At 46.3% G+C, this 17,921-nt stretch overlaps 1 protein-coding gene across 2 annotated transcripts in view; it reads right to left on the bottom strand.

The window, feature by feature from the left end:
- Positions 1-17,921, bottom strand: part of LOC138510562 (cytospin-A-like) — a 1,126,527-nt gene that overhangs the window by 634,342 nt on the left and 474,264 nt on the right. For both annotated transcript variants that reach the window (XM_069626319.1, XM_069626320.1), the window contains exon 6: positions 13,094-13,194. In XM_069626319.1, coding sequence (XP_069482420.1) covers positions 13,094-13,194 — 101 coding nt within the window. The remainder of the gene's footprint in view (positions 1-13,093; positions 13,195-17,921) is intronic.

Below are 17,921 nucleotides of genomic sequence, written 5' to 3'. Positions count from 1 at the left end.
GATAGTAAAAATCGAGGAGGTGATACGGGAGGGCGAGGTGATTCCATTTGATGCTTTGGTATCCCGCTTCTCTCTCCCACCCACGGAACGATACCACTACACTCAGTTAAGTCACGCATTGCTAACTCACCTCCCTGCCATGAGCGATATGCCAGAATACACCCTGATGGAACGCAATGTAGTTTCTGCACGAATTAAACATAAAGTCGCCTCGGTCATGTATAATTCTATTACCTCCTTCACCACGACCAAATTGACAAGTCTAAAGGCTAAATGGGAGCAGGATGTGGGGGCAATTCAGGCAGAAGACTGGATAGCTGCTCTGATGTATCCCCGGGAGACAGCAATCTCATCCAGACTCAGACTCATCCAGCTTAAAATCCTCCACCGGGTATACTATCCGAGAGTGGCAGTTTTCCGCTAGGGCAAGGTATCGGACTCACACTGCTTACGCTGCAAGCACGAAGAGGGCACCTTCTTCCACATATTATGGGAGTGTGATCATATTCGACACTTCTGGCAAGTGTGTTGCGACAAACTGTCAAAGATTCTAGGCAAAACATTCCAGAGGGAACCGAAGCTTTTGTTGTTAGGGATAGGGGATGAAAACGAACTGTCACGATACGAGAAGCTATTTCTGGTAACCACTACAGCAGTAATGAAGAGGAACATAGCACAACTATGGCTATCGGAAATGGCACCCAGCTTCGAGCAATAGGCCACGGATATAGACATATGTATTGCGATGGAGTTTATACCGCGAGAGGCTGCCCCGAAAAGGCAAAAAAAATCTGGCAGAAATGGGAGGAATACCAATAACCTGTCCATTCCGTACCAATCAGCCTGACTCTGGGAATATATAATAACTGTGTAGAGACTACTGTGATGAGATGTACCACTGCCGTTCGCTTTTGGTTTTTTGTGACCCACTTTTTTTTTCCTTTTGAATGTTTGGTTTTGAATGTTGGGCTTAGAGAGCTCACTGTGCAGCTCTCCCAGTTGTTGTAATGTCTACTTTATTTCTGTATGAAAAATCAATAAAATGTTTGATTAACAAAAAAAACGTTGGATTCACTGGATAGCCTGTAAAAAGAAGACCCATAGGCAGTCCTTCTACCACGCTTCTACCATCTGGAACTTAGTGCCAGCAGAGGCTTGAAATGCCCCCACCATCCTCCAGTTAGAAAAAACACTAAAAACATGTCACCTTTCAACAATATGTGCCGGGCGATTAAATACACCTCTCTAACTGCAGTACCAGTAGTGCACTACTGCATAAAATGCCAAGCCCAATGCTGGCACACGTCTATTGTAAAGCACTCCACTGAGCTACGTTCTGCTATAAGCAATAAAATAAAAGTGATGGATGAGATAGATGGCTAGGGATGTTGCAAGAGACATGGTTGTAGTGTAGCTGGCAGCCAAACCCAAGTTCTTCCACTTTCTGTTTAGATTCACAGATTTATGGAGGAATGCATCCCTCCCATGTTCCACTGTCTGCTTCATTAATTAACAACCTCTGGGTCCAATCACAGTCAACCTCTTCACCCTCACTTGTTACTTTCAATAACGATCCATTGGATGGTGGGTCTCCTACATTAATGCTCATATCCAAATGAGACCCACGTTTGAATCAAGGTTGTAGCCCATTTTGCACACAAAATCAGAACACTTAACATTTAATTAAATTGGCTGGGCTGATTTAAAACTGACCAAAGAGAATAGAATATGCAACAAGCAATATCTAAAAATTCCACTGCGGAATGTCTCTAGATTCTATAACACAGCGTTGCGTTACCGCACACAGAATTTGCAAAAAACAAGATGTATTCAAAGATATAGAATCTGTGTCAGTGAAGAGAATCTTCAACTTAAATTCCTTTGAAAGGCTAGTTTGATTTGGGGACTGTGGCAGGTCAGAAGAAGAAGTTGGATACATTAAGGACATTATGAACTCTGTTCCATGAAATTATATGAAAAGGCCAAACTTTCCTTATTGCTAAACTGATCATCCCGCCTACCCACAGAAACTAAGGATGCTCGTCTGTCGTCAGGAAGTCCCAAGCTAAAAACATATCTCTAACTGACCCTACCACTAGTTTAACCATCTAGCACATACTCGCACTGCATTTGTAATTTTCATGCAACGCAACTATATAAAACTACCCGCTTTATACCTTGAAAACGTGCCTACCTTGCAATCTCACCTTTATTACCTAACTGTCTTGTCTCGCTTTTAGCTCTGTATTTGTATCCCAATAATTTTGCATTATGCTCCCGCGTTTAATATGTTACTTAACACGTTTGCATCCTTCCGGACCTGCTTACTATTACTGATTCTGCATCTAACCTATCTTACAATCTACCAGCGTTGACTGTGGCCAGCCTGTATACCTGATGTAACCCCCCGCACCATGAGGCGTGGCTCTGCTAGACTGTACTCCTACCTGATCTTGCCTGTCTGTATACCTTATCTAGCACCCGTACCATGAGGCATGGCTCTGCCAGATTATGCTTTTTAAGAACCACTTATTATATTGCATCTTACCTATTTGTACCTGTACACTTATGTAGCACTGCGCACCCTGAGGCGAGGCTTTTACCAATATGTGCATTTTTATATGTCGTATTTTATCTATTTGTACCTGTACACTTGATGTAGCCCCCTGCATCATTAGGTGAGGCTTTACCAATCTGTGCATCCTAATTATGTCGCATCTTACCTATTTGCACCTGCACACTTGATGTAGCCCCCACGGCATGAGGTGAGGCTTTACCAATCTGTGCACCTTACTATGTTGCCTGGGAGGATAGCTCAGGGGTAACGCGCTCGCCTTAGAAGCAAGACGACACAGAGCAGCAGAGGTTCGATTCCCCGGGTCTGCGCTTAGAAACCTCTGGGTATTAAGCGTGTTATTAATATCATATCATTACCTAGTTGTACCTATGCACCTGATGTAGCCCCCCACACCATGAGGTGAGGCTTTTACCAATTTGTGCACCTTACTATGTTGCATCTTACCTATTTGCACCTTTACACTTGATGTAGCCCCTTGCACCATGCGGTGAGGCTTTACCAATCTGTGGGCCTTACTATGTTTCATATTACCTATTTGTATCTGTACACTTGATGCAGCCCACAGCACCATGAGGTAAGGTTTTTACCAATCTGTGCACCTTACTATTTAGCATCTTACCTATTTATACCTGTCTATAACCAATATGAGTACCCTTGCACTTTTCTAATGTAATATGCAGTTTCTGTAACTAGCGCCTAGATGCCTCTGGGATTTGTGCGCTGAAATAAATGCAAAAATACATAAATAAAATAAACTCAAGTTCAGCCAAGTGAAGGTCTTTCTTCTCCTTGTAGTTTCTGACAGTCTCTGCATGGAAATATCTCTCTCTTAAACGTGAGTTTCTTAACACAATTTTCTTGGGTAAGATCTGGATATCTCCTCCATGAGCTCTTGTAGCTCTTGTAAAACACTTCTGGGTTTGGTGCTCTAAGGTTATGTTTCTTACAGCTTGTTTTGAGTCCCTCACACTCTTGCCTTTACTTTTGACCCTTTCATAGTCTCTCAATTCATCCTTGGCTACTTTGCATTGTGAGAAATTCATGCTGACAATAAGTAAGACAGACACAAATGATCACAGTTCAAGGGTGTTAATTGAACAATGAAAGTGGTATGCGGGTTGGAAAAATGCTTAATCTAAACCTAAATCTAAGATGGAAACAGGTGTCGACCATAAAAATGAAAAATAAGGCATTCTTAGTGGCGTCAAGTCAACTAAAAAGGCCTATACTAAGAAAAACCTGTTGCCAATTCCTTACACTAAATACACAGAGTGTGGAGATTAGGCTTCATGAAAGAAAGAAGTGTTCCCTAATGATAAGTTAGGAGGCGGTAGCATGGGTCTCCCTTCCCCACGTTTTGAGCATGGGGTAAGGTGGAGTTGGTGGAGCACAGTACATACTCAGGCTTCTTTAGCACGAGACAACAGTTCCAATGGCAGTTCTCTGGACCGTTGATGGCCAAGTCTCGTTTCCTCTGAAATTCTCTTGCCTTCAGGGCCTGATTTATTCAACTGACAAAAACAAAAGTTCCTTTAACAAATGAAGGTTTGTTCCCAATTTTCACTGGGTGATGGGTTCACCCTTGGGTCCCGTTCTTCTGGGCTGAGCCATGTCAATTGTAATCCAAAGTTCAGATAGGGTGATGCTTCACCCCTGGGTCCACCTCTTCTGGGCTGACCCTTGTAAATTGTAATTCAAAGTTCATATAGGGTGGTGGCTTTACCCCTGGGTCCCCCTCTTCTGGGCGGACCCTTTCTAAATCGTATTTCTTTGCATCTCTTATTGTTTTCTTCTTAAACTTTGGGTTATAGCGTCACTCCTTGGATCTCCCTCGTTCGGGCTCGGACCTCTCTCGGCTGCCAGTGTTGTAAGTATTAGCTTCACCCTGGTGCTTATCGATTCTCCCCTCGACTCACCGGCTGCGATGAACCGCTTGTCTTTCAGCTTCTTTGGAGTCAAGGCCAGTACCATGGGTGCGGGAATCTCCTCTGCTCCGCCTTATCAGCATAAGCTTGCCCCGCATACCGTTTACATTTGTAGCAGGACACTTGTGCTATTGTTCACAGTCTTAGATTTCCCTCCACGAAGGTTCAGCCGGCCTGGGACAAAAAGGGCAAAATCACTTCTCTCCTCGCCACCCTCTTGCTTCCCGCCGCCTTTCTCCTTCTTTTGTACTGCTGCTTGATAGCTGCCTCATCATGATGTCTGCTATGCTTGCCTTCCTTTGCCTTGCTCGTACTGCGCTTTGTTGCTCCACCTTTTATCCCTGTGGGGAAAAGGAAGGGCCATCAGGTGTGTATTGTTCAAGTTAATTGCCTGACTTTGCCAGACCTTCATGTCGGGACATGTCAGGTAAACAGTTTTATTACTAGTTTGTAAAACAGTGTTTATGTCGGGAAAGGGAGATATTGGAGTGTCGGATTGCCTTACAGGATATGATGGAGAAGTGATGCGAGTATCAGACGGGAGTCGGTTGATAGACCGAAAATGACAAAATGGGTAAGGTTTATGAAATGGACGAGAATTACTGGGATGAAGAACAGAACATAGGGGGTGGTGGAACAGTAGTGTTCTGTCAAAATAGGTTGGGATTTGGGACAATAACAATCAGAGGGATGGGATTGGCAGGGTTTGCGGGGTAAGCAAGGATAGCTGGGGTTGTAACATGAACAGAGAGAATTTTGGGAATCGTAGCATTTTCTCTGATCAGGTTTGGAATGCAGAAAATGATAATCAGAGGAACGGAAAGAAGGATAGGGAGTATTCAAATGGAGACCGGTGAAACAATGATTCTGCTTGATAAGTAACTGTTGAAACACAACCAGTGCATAACTTTACTGTAAATGAGCATGCCACAAATCCAATATAATCATGATAATGTGTCTCCCAACTAACCCCCAGGTGATGCTGCCTATCCATGCAGACCACAGCTACTGACAATGGTGTGCAATCCATAAAGTGCTGCATACCTACGCTACAATCGAGCACACGCATGGACATGCAATATCATAGAACGTGCATTTGCAGTGCTGAAGAACCAATGGTGCTGCCTGCATAGTATCAGAGGCAGGGTCATGTATGGCCCTGGAAAGGTATGCAGCTTCATCCTGGTAAGCCGCATCTCCCACAATGCAAAGGGGTGGGCCATTGCCAGGGCATGCAGGCAATGAGCATGAAGCAGATGGCAGTGGAGAGCCGGCAGAGGAGCATAGGGAGGCAATAGGTGATTACTTCTAGAGGCGTATAGTGTCACAGATGGCCGCTCACACCTGGTACTTTTCCATCCCAAAAATTGCCACATCTCTCCATGAAGCATGAGGCAATATGGTGTAACACACATGGATGCATGGATGCGCTACCAACGATCATGTGTACCATGCAATATTGCCCTCTGTGACAAATCGAGGGATTCAGTCATTTCCCCCAAGGGGGGAGCCCCTACCTGTGAGGTTAGGGAGGTGAGCCCGCCTTGCAACATTCCCCCTAGGGGTGGCGGTAAGCGGGATCTCAAAGGGAGGGACTCGCCTGGGGATAGGGAGTCCTGTCCAATAAGGAACTCCCTTCTTATTATCCCACAAAACCCAGTACAACTTCCTTAACTGACAAACAACTAAACTCCTCTTACATGTATTATTGTAATATAATACCAGAAGAACAATGTCAACCTGGTACTGTGAAGAGTAAGAACATGAGAATACTGAAGAGAGCTTTTCTGTCAAGTATTGGCACAAAGATGCTATTGGGAGGCATAGTGAATATGGACCCAACACAAAGTAAGGACTTTCCTTGGAAGCCCATGCAGTGCAAGAAAAAGAACCTGTTCCTTGCGATTAATCAAGGAAAAGCCAAGGCACTCTTATGGGAAAAATCCCAAATATTATCATACAACCAATTAAATCAATAGTTGAAGTAAAGAGGTAGGTTAAAAGAACAACATTCACAACGTGTTTCTCACAGAAAGAAAATCCTTTTTAAAAGAAAATCAGATTTTTAAATGTTTTCCAAATGTTCAACTTAATTCAAAAAGCATATCTAATATAATGGTACTGACCTAAACATGGGTTAATAATCACCCCACGTATTGTAGATTCACAAAAACAAGACTGTTCTGCTAATTTTTCAAGAAACACTGGAGTGGTCTCCTATTTTGCCACTGAGATGTTATGTTTCAGGTTGAGGTTCCTGTCCTCAGCAGTGTGTCATAAAAATAGAAGGGTCAAGGGAGCATGGACGTGAGATCCAGGAGTTTCAAACCAGCCATGAAAAGGCTGGGAAACTGAGGGAGATGCTGCCTTGCCTGGCCAAAAGCAGATACGGAGAAAAAGGCAAAGCAGCACACTGTCCGAAACGTAGAGCAGAGGAAGTCCATAGTAGTACCTGGAGGGACACTCCAGAAGGGCCAGTGAAGGGCCCTATCGTTGGTGTGCCGAGTAGGCGATACACCAATAGCAGACCGGAGGAAGTCTGTTCATGGGCGGAGAGCCTGACCAAGAGACCAAAGGAAGAGGGTGATGGCTTGGAAAAGAACTGAAGGAAAAACCGTTTCATTTCCAAAAACGCCAAAGAAAAACAAAGCATGTCAGGTGAGCGACATGGGAGGAACCAGAGAAACATCCTGAACGACGACAGAGGAGTGAAAGAGAACTCTCACCCAGGGTTGCAGAACCTCTTCATTACTGGTAGAGGGGAGACCCAGGGAGCAAAGCGGAAATAGTGAAGATCACTCAGGGACCCTGCATCCTCATCCCAGTGATTGGCAAAAGTATACAAAGAGTAAAGATCACTCAGGGACCCTGCATCCTCGTCCCAGTGATTGGCGAACATTTCTTAAAAGTGAAGATCACTCAGGGAGCCTGCACCCTCATCCCAGTGATTGGCAAAGGTATATGAAGAGTGAAGATCATCCAGGGGACCGAAACACTCGACCAAGTGATTGCCAAAAGTATAATAAATACTTTGTAGTACATGGTACTTGCTCCTGTGAGTGACAAGACTGTGAGGGGAATGAGAGTAAGACAGAGACTATGTCAACATATCTTAAGAAGAAAAGTGTTTGTAGAAACAGGGGGAGCAAATATATAAGGGCCTGGGAAGACCCATTGAAAGAAGTGAAGGAGCTATTGCAAGAAATAGCAAGAGACTATTTGAAGATTTCATATTGAAGAGCCTTGTGCTGAGAAGGGAGTCAATCTCCTGTTCTTTTGTTATGTATTAATGTTGGTAGGATCATCTTAGGCTAGTTTTGACAGAAGACAGATTATTACATTTTGTGGTAAGTCAGAAGAAGGAGTCGGACAAAGGGGTGGCATTTCAACTCAAGTTGCCCTAACTAACTGAATTCTAACTTGGGTGATCAACGTCATGGTGTTTGTCAACTAATGTGTCGGTCCTCTGTCCAAAAAAACGATCCTAATCTGACCCTATCACTAACCAACGGTATTCAATAAACAAAAGAATTTCACCAAGAGAATGACCCTCAGTATAACTCTGGCGGTCGCCGTGCTCTTATTAAGGGCACGGCTGCCGCCGGAGTTGTTTTTTTCCGGCACCCGCGAATGGGCAGTAACCGGATCATGCAGAGTTTGGTGGACCCGGTAATTGCCCATTCGCGGGTGCTGTTATGGTCGGGAGCATGGTTGCACCAGCACTGTTTATAACAGTCAGACCAGGCGGGCAGTCCTGCACCGGCGAGCAGAACTCATAGTGTGGTGGAGAGGTAATAATGGCGCCGGTAGCACTACCAGCGCCGTTGTTGCTTTTCCGCCACACTCATAATGAGGCCCAATGACTCTCCTGGTTCAGCAGGTTCAGCCGTTGGGCTGTTTTCTAACAATCTTTTGAAATAGCTTCTGATTCAACAAAAGGTGACACCAGAATAATGAATTCCTTCTCCTGGTCAAACTGTATTAGTCTTAAAGGCTGTTTTCGGTTAATCTCTGCTGACAGCCTTCAAGAGCCCTTGTAGTTCCTCCAGGGACTTTCGTTGGCTTGATCAATTGTCCTGCAAGTCTTCCTTTTCAATTCAACATACAGTCCTGCGCTTCCCTGGAGTTCTCCTTGAGCAATGAATCAAGGGAGATCACTCCCAATGTGTCTTTGGCATCTTCCATTATTCTTAGCATCACTATTGTTTAAAAGACCACTCTTATTACTTCCTTGATTCTCAAAGTATCTTTTATGATTATTGTGATGAGGGAGACTCCTCCCGAGGCACTCATGGCTTTTCAAATCTTCCTTTCGATTATTCTGATGAGGAAGATTACTCTTAATGGCCTCCTCACTCTCGATAGTCCTGGCAATGGTACTGTGATGAGGAAGATTACTCCTGAAGCACTCTTCCCTTGCAATGTCTTTATCACTGTTAATGTGACAAAAGAGATTACACTTCACTTATGAAGTTTTTAACACTGTTACTTTGACTAGAGAGATTGCTCCTGAGATGTTCTTCAATCTTGACACCTTCTCTGTAAATACTGTGACGAGGGAAATTACTCCTGAGGCGTTCTTTACCCTTAATACCTTTTCAGTGATTACTGTGAGGGAGATTACTCCCAAAATACACTTTCGTATTGTCCAAACCCATACCGGGTTCCCCCGTGACTGCTGTTACCTTCTTTCTCGTAGGAGCATGTCACTGGCTGTTCCTAGGGTGTTGGTCCCTGCTGTAATGCATTGGCTCCGCGGAGTACCAGGCTTTTTGGAGTCGGCATAATGGAAGGACCGCATTGTTCACCTCCGCGAGGTCACGCCACCGTTAGCCTGATCCAGCTTCTGCCTAGATTGGTTCTCCGTTCCATGACATGGAGTTCTTCTGAGCCTTCCACAACTTCCTCCTGATCGAGGACCAGCTTCTTCTGCATGCTTCCTGGCTCCAAGGTTTGAATCCCCCTCGGTTTACAGGCTTCACGTCAGGTTCTCTTTTCAGTAAGTCCTTTCTTGCTTTTTATGGTTTGTAGCTGGGTCCTCTCGAGCAGAGTGCCAGAATCCCTCATTTGTATCGATTGTATATTCTTCATGCTCCTTGAGGCTACCTCTTCTCAGTACCCATAAAAAGATTAATTTGCATCACTCCGTCAATCTTCCTCTTCTCAGTACTTTTAAGATATGGCTCATGATTACTTTGTGTGTTCCTGCTTGTGCTGATATTGTCATGTTTTATATAGGGGAAAGGAGGGATTGTTACAATAACAGACACTAGTCTTCTCAAGTTGTTTCTTAGAAGACCTCAAGGATTGCATGATCTCAAAGGTAAGGGGGTTAGGGAGTTCCATGACAGAATGGGAGTCCTTGTCCCAATGAGGAGAGTCTCTCCCTGTGAGGTCCACCATTCCACTACCCCTAGGGGGGTTGTTGCATAGAGGGCTCACCTCCCTTGCCTCACAGGGAAGGACTCCCCTCTGGGGAGAAGTGACATTATCCTGTGAATCGTCACAGTTTGGACTTCACATCTGTCAATGATCACCCTTGTTTAGTTTTGTTAGGTAGGGCCTCCTATAAAATAGGGTTAAGGAGGCCTTTTCTTTATTATGTAAATGAAAGCAAGTTGAACATGAAACCTTATAATCCGTCTACTCCTTCTGGCCTACCACACATCCCAACCCAAGGCCCCCACCCACTAGGTATTGATGTGTGCACTATTACATTACATGCACATTGGTTGCCACATAGAAGGGCAACATGTTTTACTGTGGACACATGGACAAGGTATGAGAACTTGCCCCTTGTACTTGCAGTTCCCCTCCAGGAGTATCACAGCAAGGTCAGATGTACCCCACACATATTATGTCATGTGCCACTTCCTTGCAATGGATATTGCCCGATTGGGACTATGGGTCCTATTGCAGACATGTTACCTCACGTGCAACTTCCTTGCAATTTATATTGCCAAACTGGGGCTATGGGTCCAATTGCAGACACGTTACTTCACGTGCCACTTCTGTGCAATGTATATTGCCCAACTGTGGCTTTGGATCCTAGCAGCACCCAAGTTCCCTCACATATGTTTTCAGTGCATATATTTACATGAACCATGCAGTGCACTATGATATGGATGCAGTAGTCAGTTTACTTCCTTCATCTCTTCTTTGCATATGCTTCCTGGCCCTCAGGAATACCTTCTGACGGTGGTGTGGGAGTTGAGCAACTGTGCGTGCAATGTGGGATTTCTTCTTGGGAAGTCATGCTGGGCACATGTGATGTGAACGAATGTGCCTCATGCAGCTGTAAAAGGGCCTGTTGGAGTGATTATTTCTGTCTGTCAAGCATAGTGGTGAGATTTTTCCGCACCCTATTATGGCCTCCATACCATGTCTAGATGCACGACACGCTGCAGGAAACCAACAACTGGGATAGCACATGTAAACACGTTGCTTGATGCTGGTAGTCCAGCATTGCTTTGCTCATGCCTTCTCCTGCTTTTTGTGGACTGTACCTGCTCTACTCTTGCCTTATCATGTAGACCCATGACTGCTGATGTGTGCTTGTTCAGTGATTCCTTCAGAGATGCCCGAATCTCATTCTGGCGTGTGAGGAGCTGAATGTGCTGCTCCAATTGTTGCAGGATCCTCTCCTGGGAGTCCAGCTGTTATTTTGGCTGCAACAGACTGCCATTTGGCCCTGTGGACTAGGTCTCGTTGGCCTGAAACCAACACGGCTGCCTGGTCATGGATCTCCACATCATCATCTGTAGTGGTTATGTACCCTGGGGTAGACATCTGAGGTAGTGTGTTGGTCCAATCTTCTGCCTGGTCGTCTGAGTATTCATGCATGCCACAATGCACATTTTCATCCTCTGCTTCCTGCATGGCCGGTTGGGAGCAGTAGATCTCCCTCTATCCACTATGGTTGTGTATACTTGGTGTGCACAGCTGTCACTGGTATGTCGCCAGAGGTGCTGTCCTTGTGCCCTGATGTTGCAGCATACTGCTTCTTGCCACTACCCCTCTGCCATTAGGCATTTGTAGTTTCCTGGCCATGGACTGCTGTGATTTGTTGCCTGCATGGGGCAAAGCATACATTCATGGCATCAGCTTGTGGTCAAGCGGTATGTTTGTATCTCTGTATGCGTAGCATTGTAGATGCATGTATAAAGGGTGTTTTGCGGAAGCACTTGGCATGGGGTAGTGATGTTTGACATGTGTACATGTAGCAGCTGTGTTATCGTGCATGCATTAATGTGTGCCTGGTTCATATATGTATGGCAGGATGTGTTGGTGTCCACTCACCTGTGTCATGTCCATCCTCTATACCCCTAAGACTCTCCACTTTATTCAGTGGGAGAACCTTCGGCTACCAGGCAGTCCATGATATGGTCCATGGTCCCCCCTCACCGGTGCTGTCCTTGGCTTCTTGTACGTTACATTTTTTTCCACATGGCACACTAAAGGTCATTCTATCTCTTAAGTAGATCTTTCTTTTCTTGTGGCACAGTGGAAACAGCATTTACTGCAGTGACAAGTCCCATCCACATGTCCCTCTTCTCACTGCCGCTTGAATGTGCATCTCTAGGAGTTGTGCCTCTACTGGCATCATGTTTTCCACCAGCACCTGCAATTCGGTCTCTGTGAATGGTGGAGCCCTTGCACCTGCCATTTCCAATGTGGTGGAATGTGCCCGATCGGGCTTTGTGAACCTCCTTCTCTTTTCATGCAGGAACTTTGCTGGAAACCTGTAGCAGTGGTTGTGGCAACATTGTTTCCTCTAGCAGTCTAACCGCTGCCAGAAAGTGCTTGACATCACTTCCGCCGGCAGTCAGACCACCCTCGTAAATGGTTTGACGTCACTTCCGCTGGAGGTTGGATAGCCACATTTTCCAACGGCAGTGGCAGATTGACATCATTCACGCCGTAGAGGCTGCAATCGGACATGGATCTGCCATTGGACAGGGATCCGCCATCAATGTTTACGCCATTATACCGCTGCACCAGCGCAAAAGTTATGATACAGCGGTGTACTGTCGGTCTAAGTGGGCAGATGGCAGAAGCATATGTTGGCAGACTTTTAGTGGATTTTACGCCACACTCCAGATGTGCTCCACTGTGTTATTTTTTGGATGTTATTAAGGTGGCTCCATCTTTGCAAATATCTTTAAAGAATCCATGTACGATTTTCTTTTTTTTAAACGTGTTTCTGTGTCAGAGTCAGCTTTGTGGTATCCTTGCCAGAACTGGCTACAATGTACATTTGAAGATTTTTTTTTTTAAAGTCTTAGTGAAAAGGTGTTCACATAAATGTTTTTCATGGCTTAACGGCATTGTATCGAATTGTATGCAATATTATTTTCAGATGTATATTTGTATATGTTCATATGCAGGAGATGTAATCGTCTAATCTATAGACACACAAAGTTTATAAATGTCATTATTTGTGTACTGAACAACATCTACAATATGCAGTCCTTTTACAGTATTACTTGGCATCTAAAAAAGAAACTGTAGAATACACCAAATGTGATTATGGGCAAACAATTCTTTTGTAATATATACAAGAATGTTTTCAGTTTAACCAAGTCCTTACCTTTCAAAAATGCTGTCTGAACCATCATCTGATAAGTACATGTCATCTCCAAGATCTGCAGTAATCATTGATGATTCCTCCGAGACACTTCTAGGAAAATCCTATAGGAAAATAGTAAAAGATGGTTTGCAGCCTGCACTGCTATTTTCTAATCATAGTTACCAATCTACTATCATAAGCCAACCTTTTTTTGGAAAGCATGCAACTACACTGTTTTAATATTACACTCATGTTATGATGGTGGTGCCCCCTTCCTCAAATTGCTCTATCCAGTTACATGCTCCACAGTCATAAAATGGTCATTTCCAGTGTGACAGGGTCAGGGGCTGGGACCCCTCCCAACCTGGGCTAGGTGTCCCACCAGGGCAGTTGTGATAGTCAATCCCACCCCAGAGGAAGAGTTAGTGAGTTGGGGGGCACCAGTCCGTAACTCCCCTGAGCGTGTGTGGTGGTTTAACAGCATTGGTGCCATTGTCTCAAAGGTATCCCCCTTTACTTTGCCTACAGAGCCTCTGCAACACTTACTCAGCCTACCTTCACTTCGCCAGACATTTACTTTCTCATATATTTACTTATCCATGCCTTTAATTGCATCTTCACAGGGAATGCATGTGGTTATGGTAAGCTACGGGTTAGGGGCAGGGTCAAGAAGTGGCAGAGGAGTAGACTATGGGGAAAAATGATGAAGGATGGTACAGGGGGTCGCCCCCGATAATGACAAAGTGAATGCTAGAGGAAGTGAAAGACAGGAGAAGGAAACGTATGGCGATGTAAATGTGACTCCGCAAATGAATTGAGTAGTGAACACAGCGGGGTGTAAAGACATACACCTTGTCTAGACTGCAAGGCAGTGCAACCTCCTTTCTGGCTAGATCTTCTCTTTTCTTTTCCTTGCAGAACTACACATACCAGAAGAGCCCAGGTATCAGCACATGGAATCGGGATCAGAGTCTTATGAGGAAACGGTACACCACACAATGTTCACTACTGGCAATCACCAACCATTTTAGAGGCTTCCATTCAGTGTTTGCTATATTTCACAGATCCCACATTGAAGCTTACATTCCTTCACGCTCACCGGCATCTGCTTTGCAGCTGCATCAACCTGGTGTGATACCCCTGAGAGTGGGGTCCCCTCCATGCAGCGAGGAGGGTTGAACCGTGGGACTTTTACTGGTATCCTACTAAGTGGCTGTCTTTAATATGTCTATTGTCGCATGCTGATCCGGTTCGCCTGAGGCCGCCACTTGGTGGGTATGCTGATCGCAACGCCTCCACTGAATAATCAAACTATTCTTTGTTTCTTTGTTAGTTTTTGGTTCTCTTGTGGGTACACTGTCATGTTGAGGTTGATGGTGCGGGTGGAGAGTGAGTAGATGGACTAGTTGGAAAACACATCGACAATTGTATTACTTTGTTTCCTGTGAAGGGCTCTCAGCTGGACCAAATATCCAAAATTGCCATGACAGCATGGGCACCTTGAAAGCCAGTCTTATAAAGTTTTTTAGTTGGAATGGAAGGGGTTTAAATAACCTGTTTAAAGGCAGGAACATCATTTTATATAAAGACCATCATTCTCCTAAAATCCAAATGTTGCAAAAAAGACGCACGCCCTGGCGAGTTATATGGATCTTCGCCACCCAAGTGCTGCTCGCACGGGTACTTTACAGCTTACTCATCAGTGTGGCTTTCGCGCGCTCGTTCCCAGCACCCCTCATCAATGCACCTGCACAACTCTGACTCATTTCTAGGCTTGTCCTTGCTAGCACAATACACCAGCTATCCTCCACAGTGAGCTCATCTGCTTCCAAATATACTATCGCAGTCGTGGCAGAACTCATGTTTGCTAACTGAGCTCACAGAAACATAGACTTTCATTGCGGCTTGGAAGTGAATGTCCAAAATGGTTGTGCACCAGCGCCATGTTTTTTAGCTCATTTTCGCACACGCATTACACTTCACCATTTGGACAATCAACTGCCATATCCCAATAAACGAAAAGTTAGTTTCTGAAACCGACGGAAAATCCCCATCAAATTTGGGATGCAAAAAATGCAACAACAACAAATAATTAAAATAGTCAGCACAGAGCCTCCAAGGGCCGCCGAGACGTTCTGAAGCAACTCCGTCTGTCTCCTCCCTAGGGCAGGCAAAAAGGGACTTGAGCCCCCCCTAACCCATTCAGGAGAGAAGCCTTGACCCCCCCCCCAGGGCCTGTGTGAAACCCCAGGCACCGAATGAGAAACGCCCTGGGCTTTGGCATAGTGCACGACCAGTGATCCAAGCCGGTCTGATACAGAGGAGGTGTACGTGTCCTGTTTCCCGCCCGCGGCTCTACAACTGTTGTGCTGCTCCTGAGGTGGGGGAGGGGACTGAAGCCCTCACTTTACCAATGTTTCTGATCCCCCTCGCCGTAAGCTAAGAACCCCTCGATCGCCACCCTCCTCCCCTCTTCAATGAGGCTGTTGTTTTGCCTTTTTCACCCAGCGAACTGGGGTAAACAAAGCCTGAACAAGGCGGAACTGTCTGTGTCTGTGGTGCTGTAGGAGACGGACTGTAGTTGAGGCCGCTCTCTCCGTGGGTCCGGGCGGGGGGAGCTTGTCTCCCGCTGAGCCGCGGAGCCCTTTCTCCTTTCTCCATCCTTGAGTCTTGGCAACCGTGAGCCAGAGGGGAAGCCGCCGAGGATGGGGCTCTGTGGGCTCGTGCCTCCCACACCGGGGCCCCCCCACCGCCACCGGAGGACTGCTGCCATTTCGAGTAGCCCCCGTGGATCCTGATTCTCTCCTGTGGCCGCCTTGCTCCCCCTCCTAGGGGATGAGCCCAAGTTGGTGCCGGAGGTCTCGCCTGTGGGTCTTGGGGACTCTGCCCGCGGGAGAACAGCAAATATAAGGTCAGTGCCCCACTCTTCATCGCCCGGGGGGATTCTCTTGGCCTCATCTCCTGCTGTCTCTGAGGTGGGGAGGGGCCCGGGGCCCAGGCGGCTGCCCTTCACCAGTTTTGGGGAGGCCTGGCTCCCGTTCCAGGGTCATTTTTATAGAGGCGTGGAGAAGAGCATGGTGTAGGCAAGCCTCAGTGTGCCAGTTCCTCCATCAATGCGGGCGTTCCGCGCTGCACACTCTGGCATCCCCAGTGCCCACTGCAGTTCTGGACCACATTCCTAAGGATCTGTAGTGTCTGTCCCACTGCTCAACCAGTTGGACTGCAAAGCATATACTTCCGCGCCCCTGTCTCCGGGGCCTGGACTCTCATCACCCCTTCCTCCTCATTGGCTCTCATTCTTCCTGGAAAACCCCCTTTAACCAGCTACATCCCCACGAGATCTTTTAAGGTTGGAAGTGCTGTGCTCTGCATCCCTCCCCGGTCTGAGGGTCCTGTAAGAAGAATATTGCTTGATGCACCTTACGCCTGCGTGGCAACCCAGCCAGTGGTGACCTGTTCACTGGACCTCTGATCCTGCTTATTCCGCTAGTGGGGCACCTTCTTCGGCCGCCTCATCACTCCTCCATTGTCCTATCCAGGTCCTTCACGCCGTCCTCTCCTGGCCGCATCCAATAAGAGATCTGGTCTGACTTCCTGAGGTGCTGGAACCTTTATGAATTGGACTGAATCTCTTCAGAAGTTCTGCTGTACGCCAACCTGTCTATCTCTGTTCCCCAGCATGGCGGCCCCATCGCATTCAGAGCCAATTGATGCCAACTCAGTTGCCAAGGGCATGGCAGCCCTTCTGGAGGAAATTTGTGGCTTTAGAGCAGACATTGCTGGAAGGCTACATACCCTGGACAAAAACGTTGATACCATCTCTGCAAGCAAGCTCTGGAAGCAAATACGACATCCATCAACATACTTGAAACCCAGTTTGATATTCGGCTGGCGGAAATAGAAAGAAGGGAAGAGAAGTACACTTTGAAGCTTGACGACTTAGAAAATATGGAGCGCCGCTGTAACCTACGGTTCCTGGGCTTCCCGGATCGAGAAGGCGAGACGCAGTCAGACATCATCAGAGCTGTCAATGCTGTTGTTAGAACTCCAAAAAAGAGCACCTGCTCAGAGACGTTGCAATTTGACTGAATAAAATTGGGCTTTCACACAAGAGGCACCAATCTTCATAACAAGTCATGCACACCTCATAACAAGCAACACATTCAAATGATGATGAATTGGGGATGGTGACTGCAAAAGAACAACAGAATACAGCAGACTTGCATTTCCTTACACCATGGAAGTAGAATTTCCATTGTCACTCCAACTGAGACACAGTTGTGCCAGCACCAGCACCACCCACCCAGGCAGCTCATCGGCCAGGATCATAGCCCTTGCTCTTGACAGCCAATAAGCCTGGACCCCAGCTGCCACCCCAGTCACCCCAATCAGCCAATCGACCTGAACTCCAGGCCATACCTCAGGCAGTTCAGCAGGCTGGATCATAGCTTCGCACCTGGCAGCCCATCATCCTGGACCCCACCCGAAATCAAGCAGCACCCTCAGGAAGAGAGGACATGTAAGGTGGAGCTTGAAGGGCCTCCCCAGAGAGGGTGCACCAAACCATGCTGTCCTACCAAAATCTTGCATACAAGAAGGTCCTTACCGCTTACAGACTGGACATACACACTGTCTTCAGCCTCATACCAGAAATCGGGCACTACAAATAGTCTCATAGGAACACAGTTAACAACATGCATCACCACTGAAGATCCTTGCAGTGCCCCATTCCTCAACCACAGGAGGTTTTCAGCACAAAGTGGCCCTGGCATACGGCATCACCCAGCCATACCTCTCCTTCTTCCTCTCACAGGTGGTATCCGCCATGATGGAATGGATGTGATACTGC

The sequence above is a fragment of the Ambystoma mexicanum genome, chromosome 6p (genome assembly GCF_040938575.1).
Source record: "Ambystoma mexicanum isolate Mex_15411 chromosome 6p, UKY_AmexF1_1, whole genome shotgun sequence".
Classification (NCBI taxonomy): domain Eukaryota; kingdom Metazoa; phylum Chordata; class Amphibia; order Caudata; family Ambystomatidae; genus Ambystoma; species Ambystoma mexicanum.
This window is presented reverse-complemented; position numbering and strand designations above follow the sequence as displayed.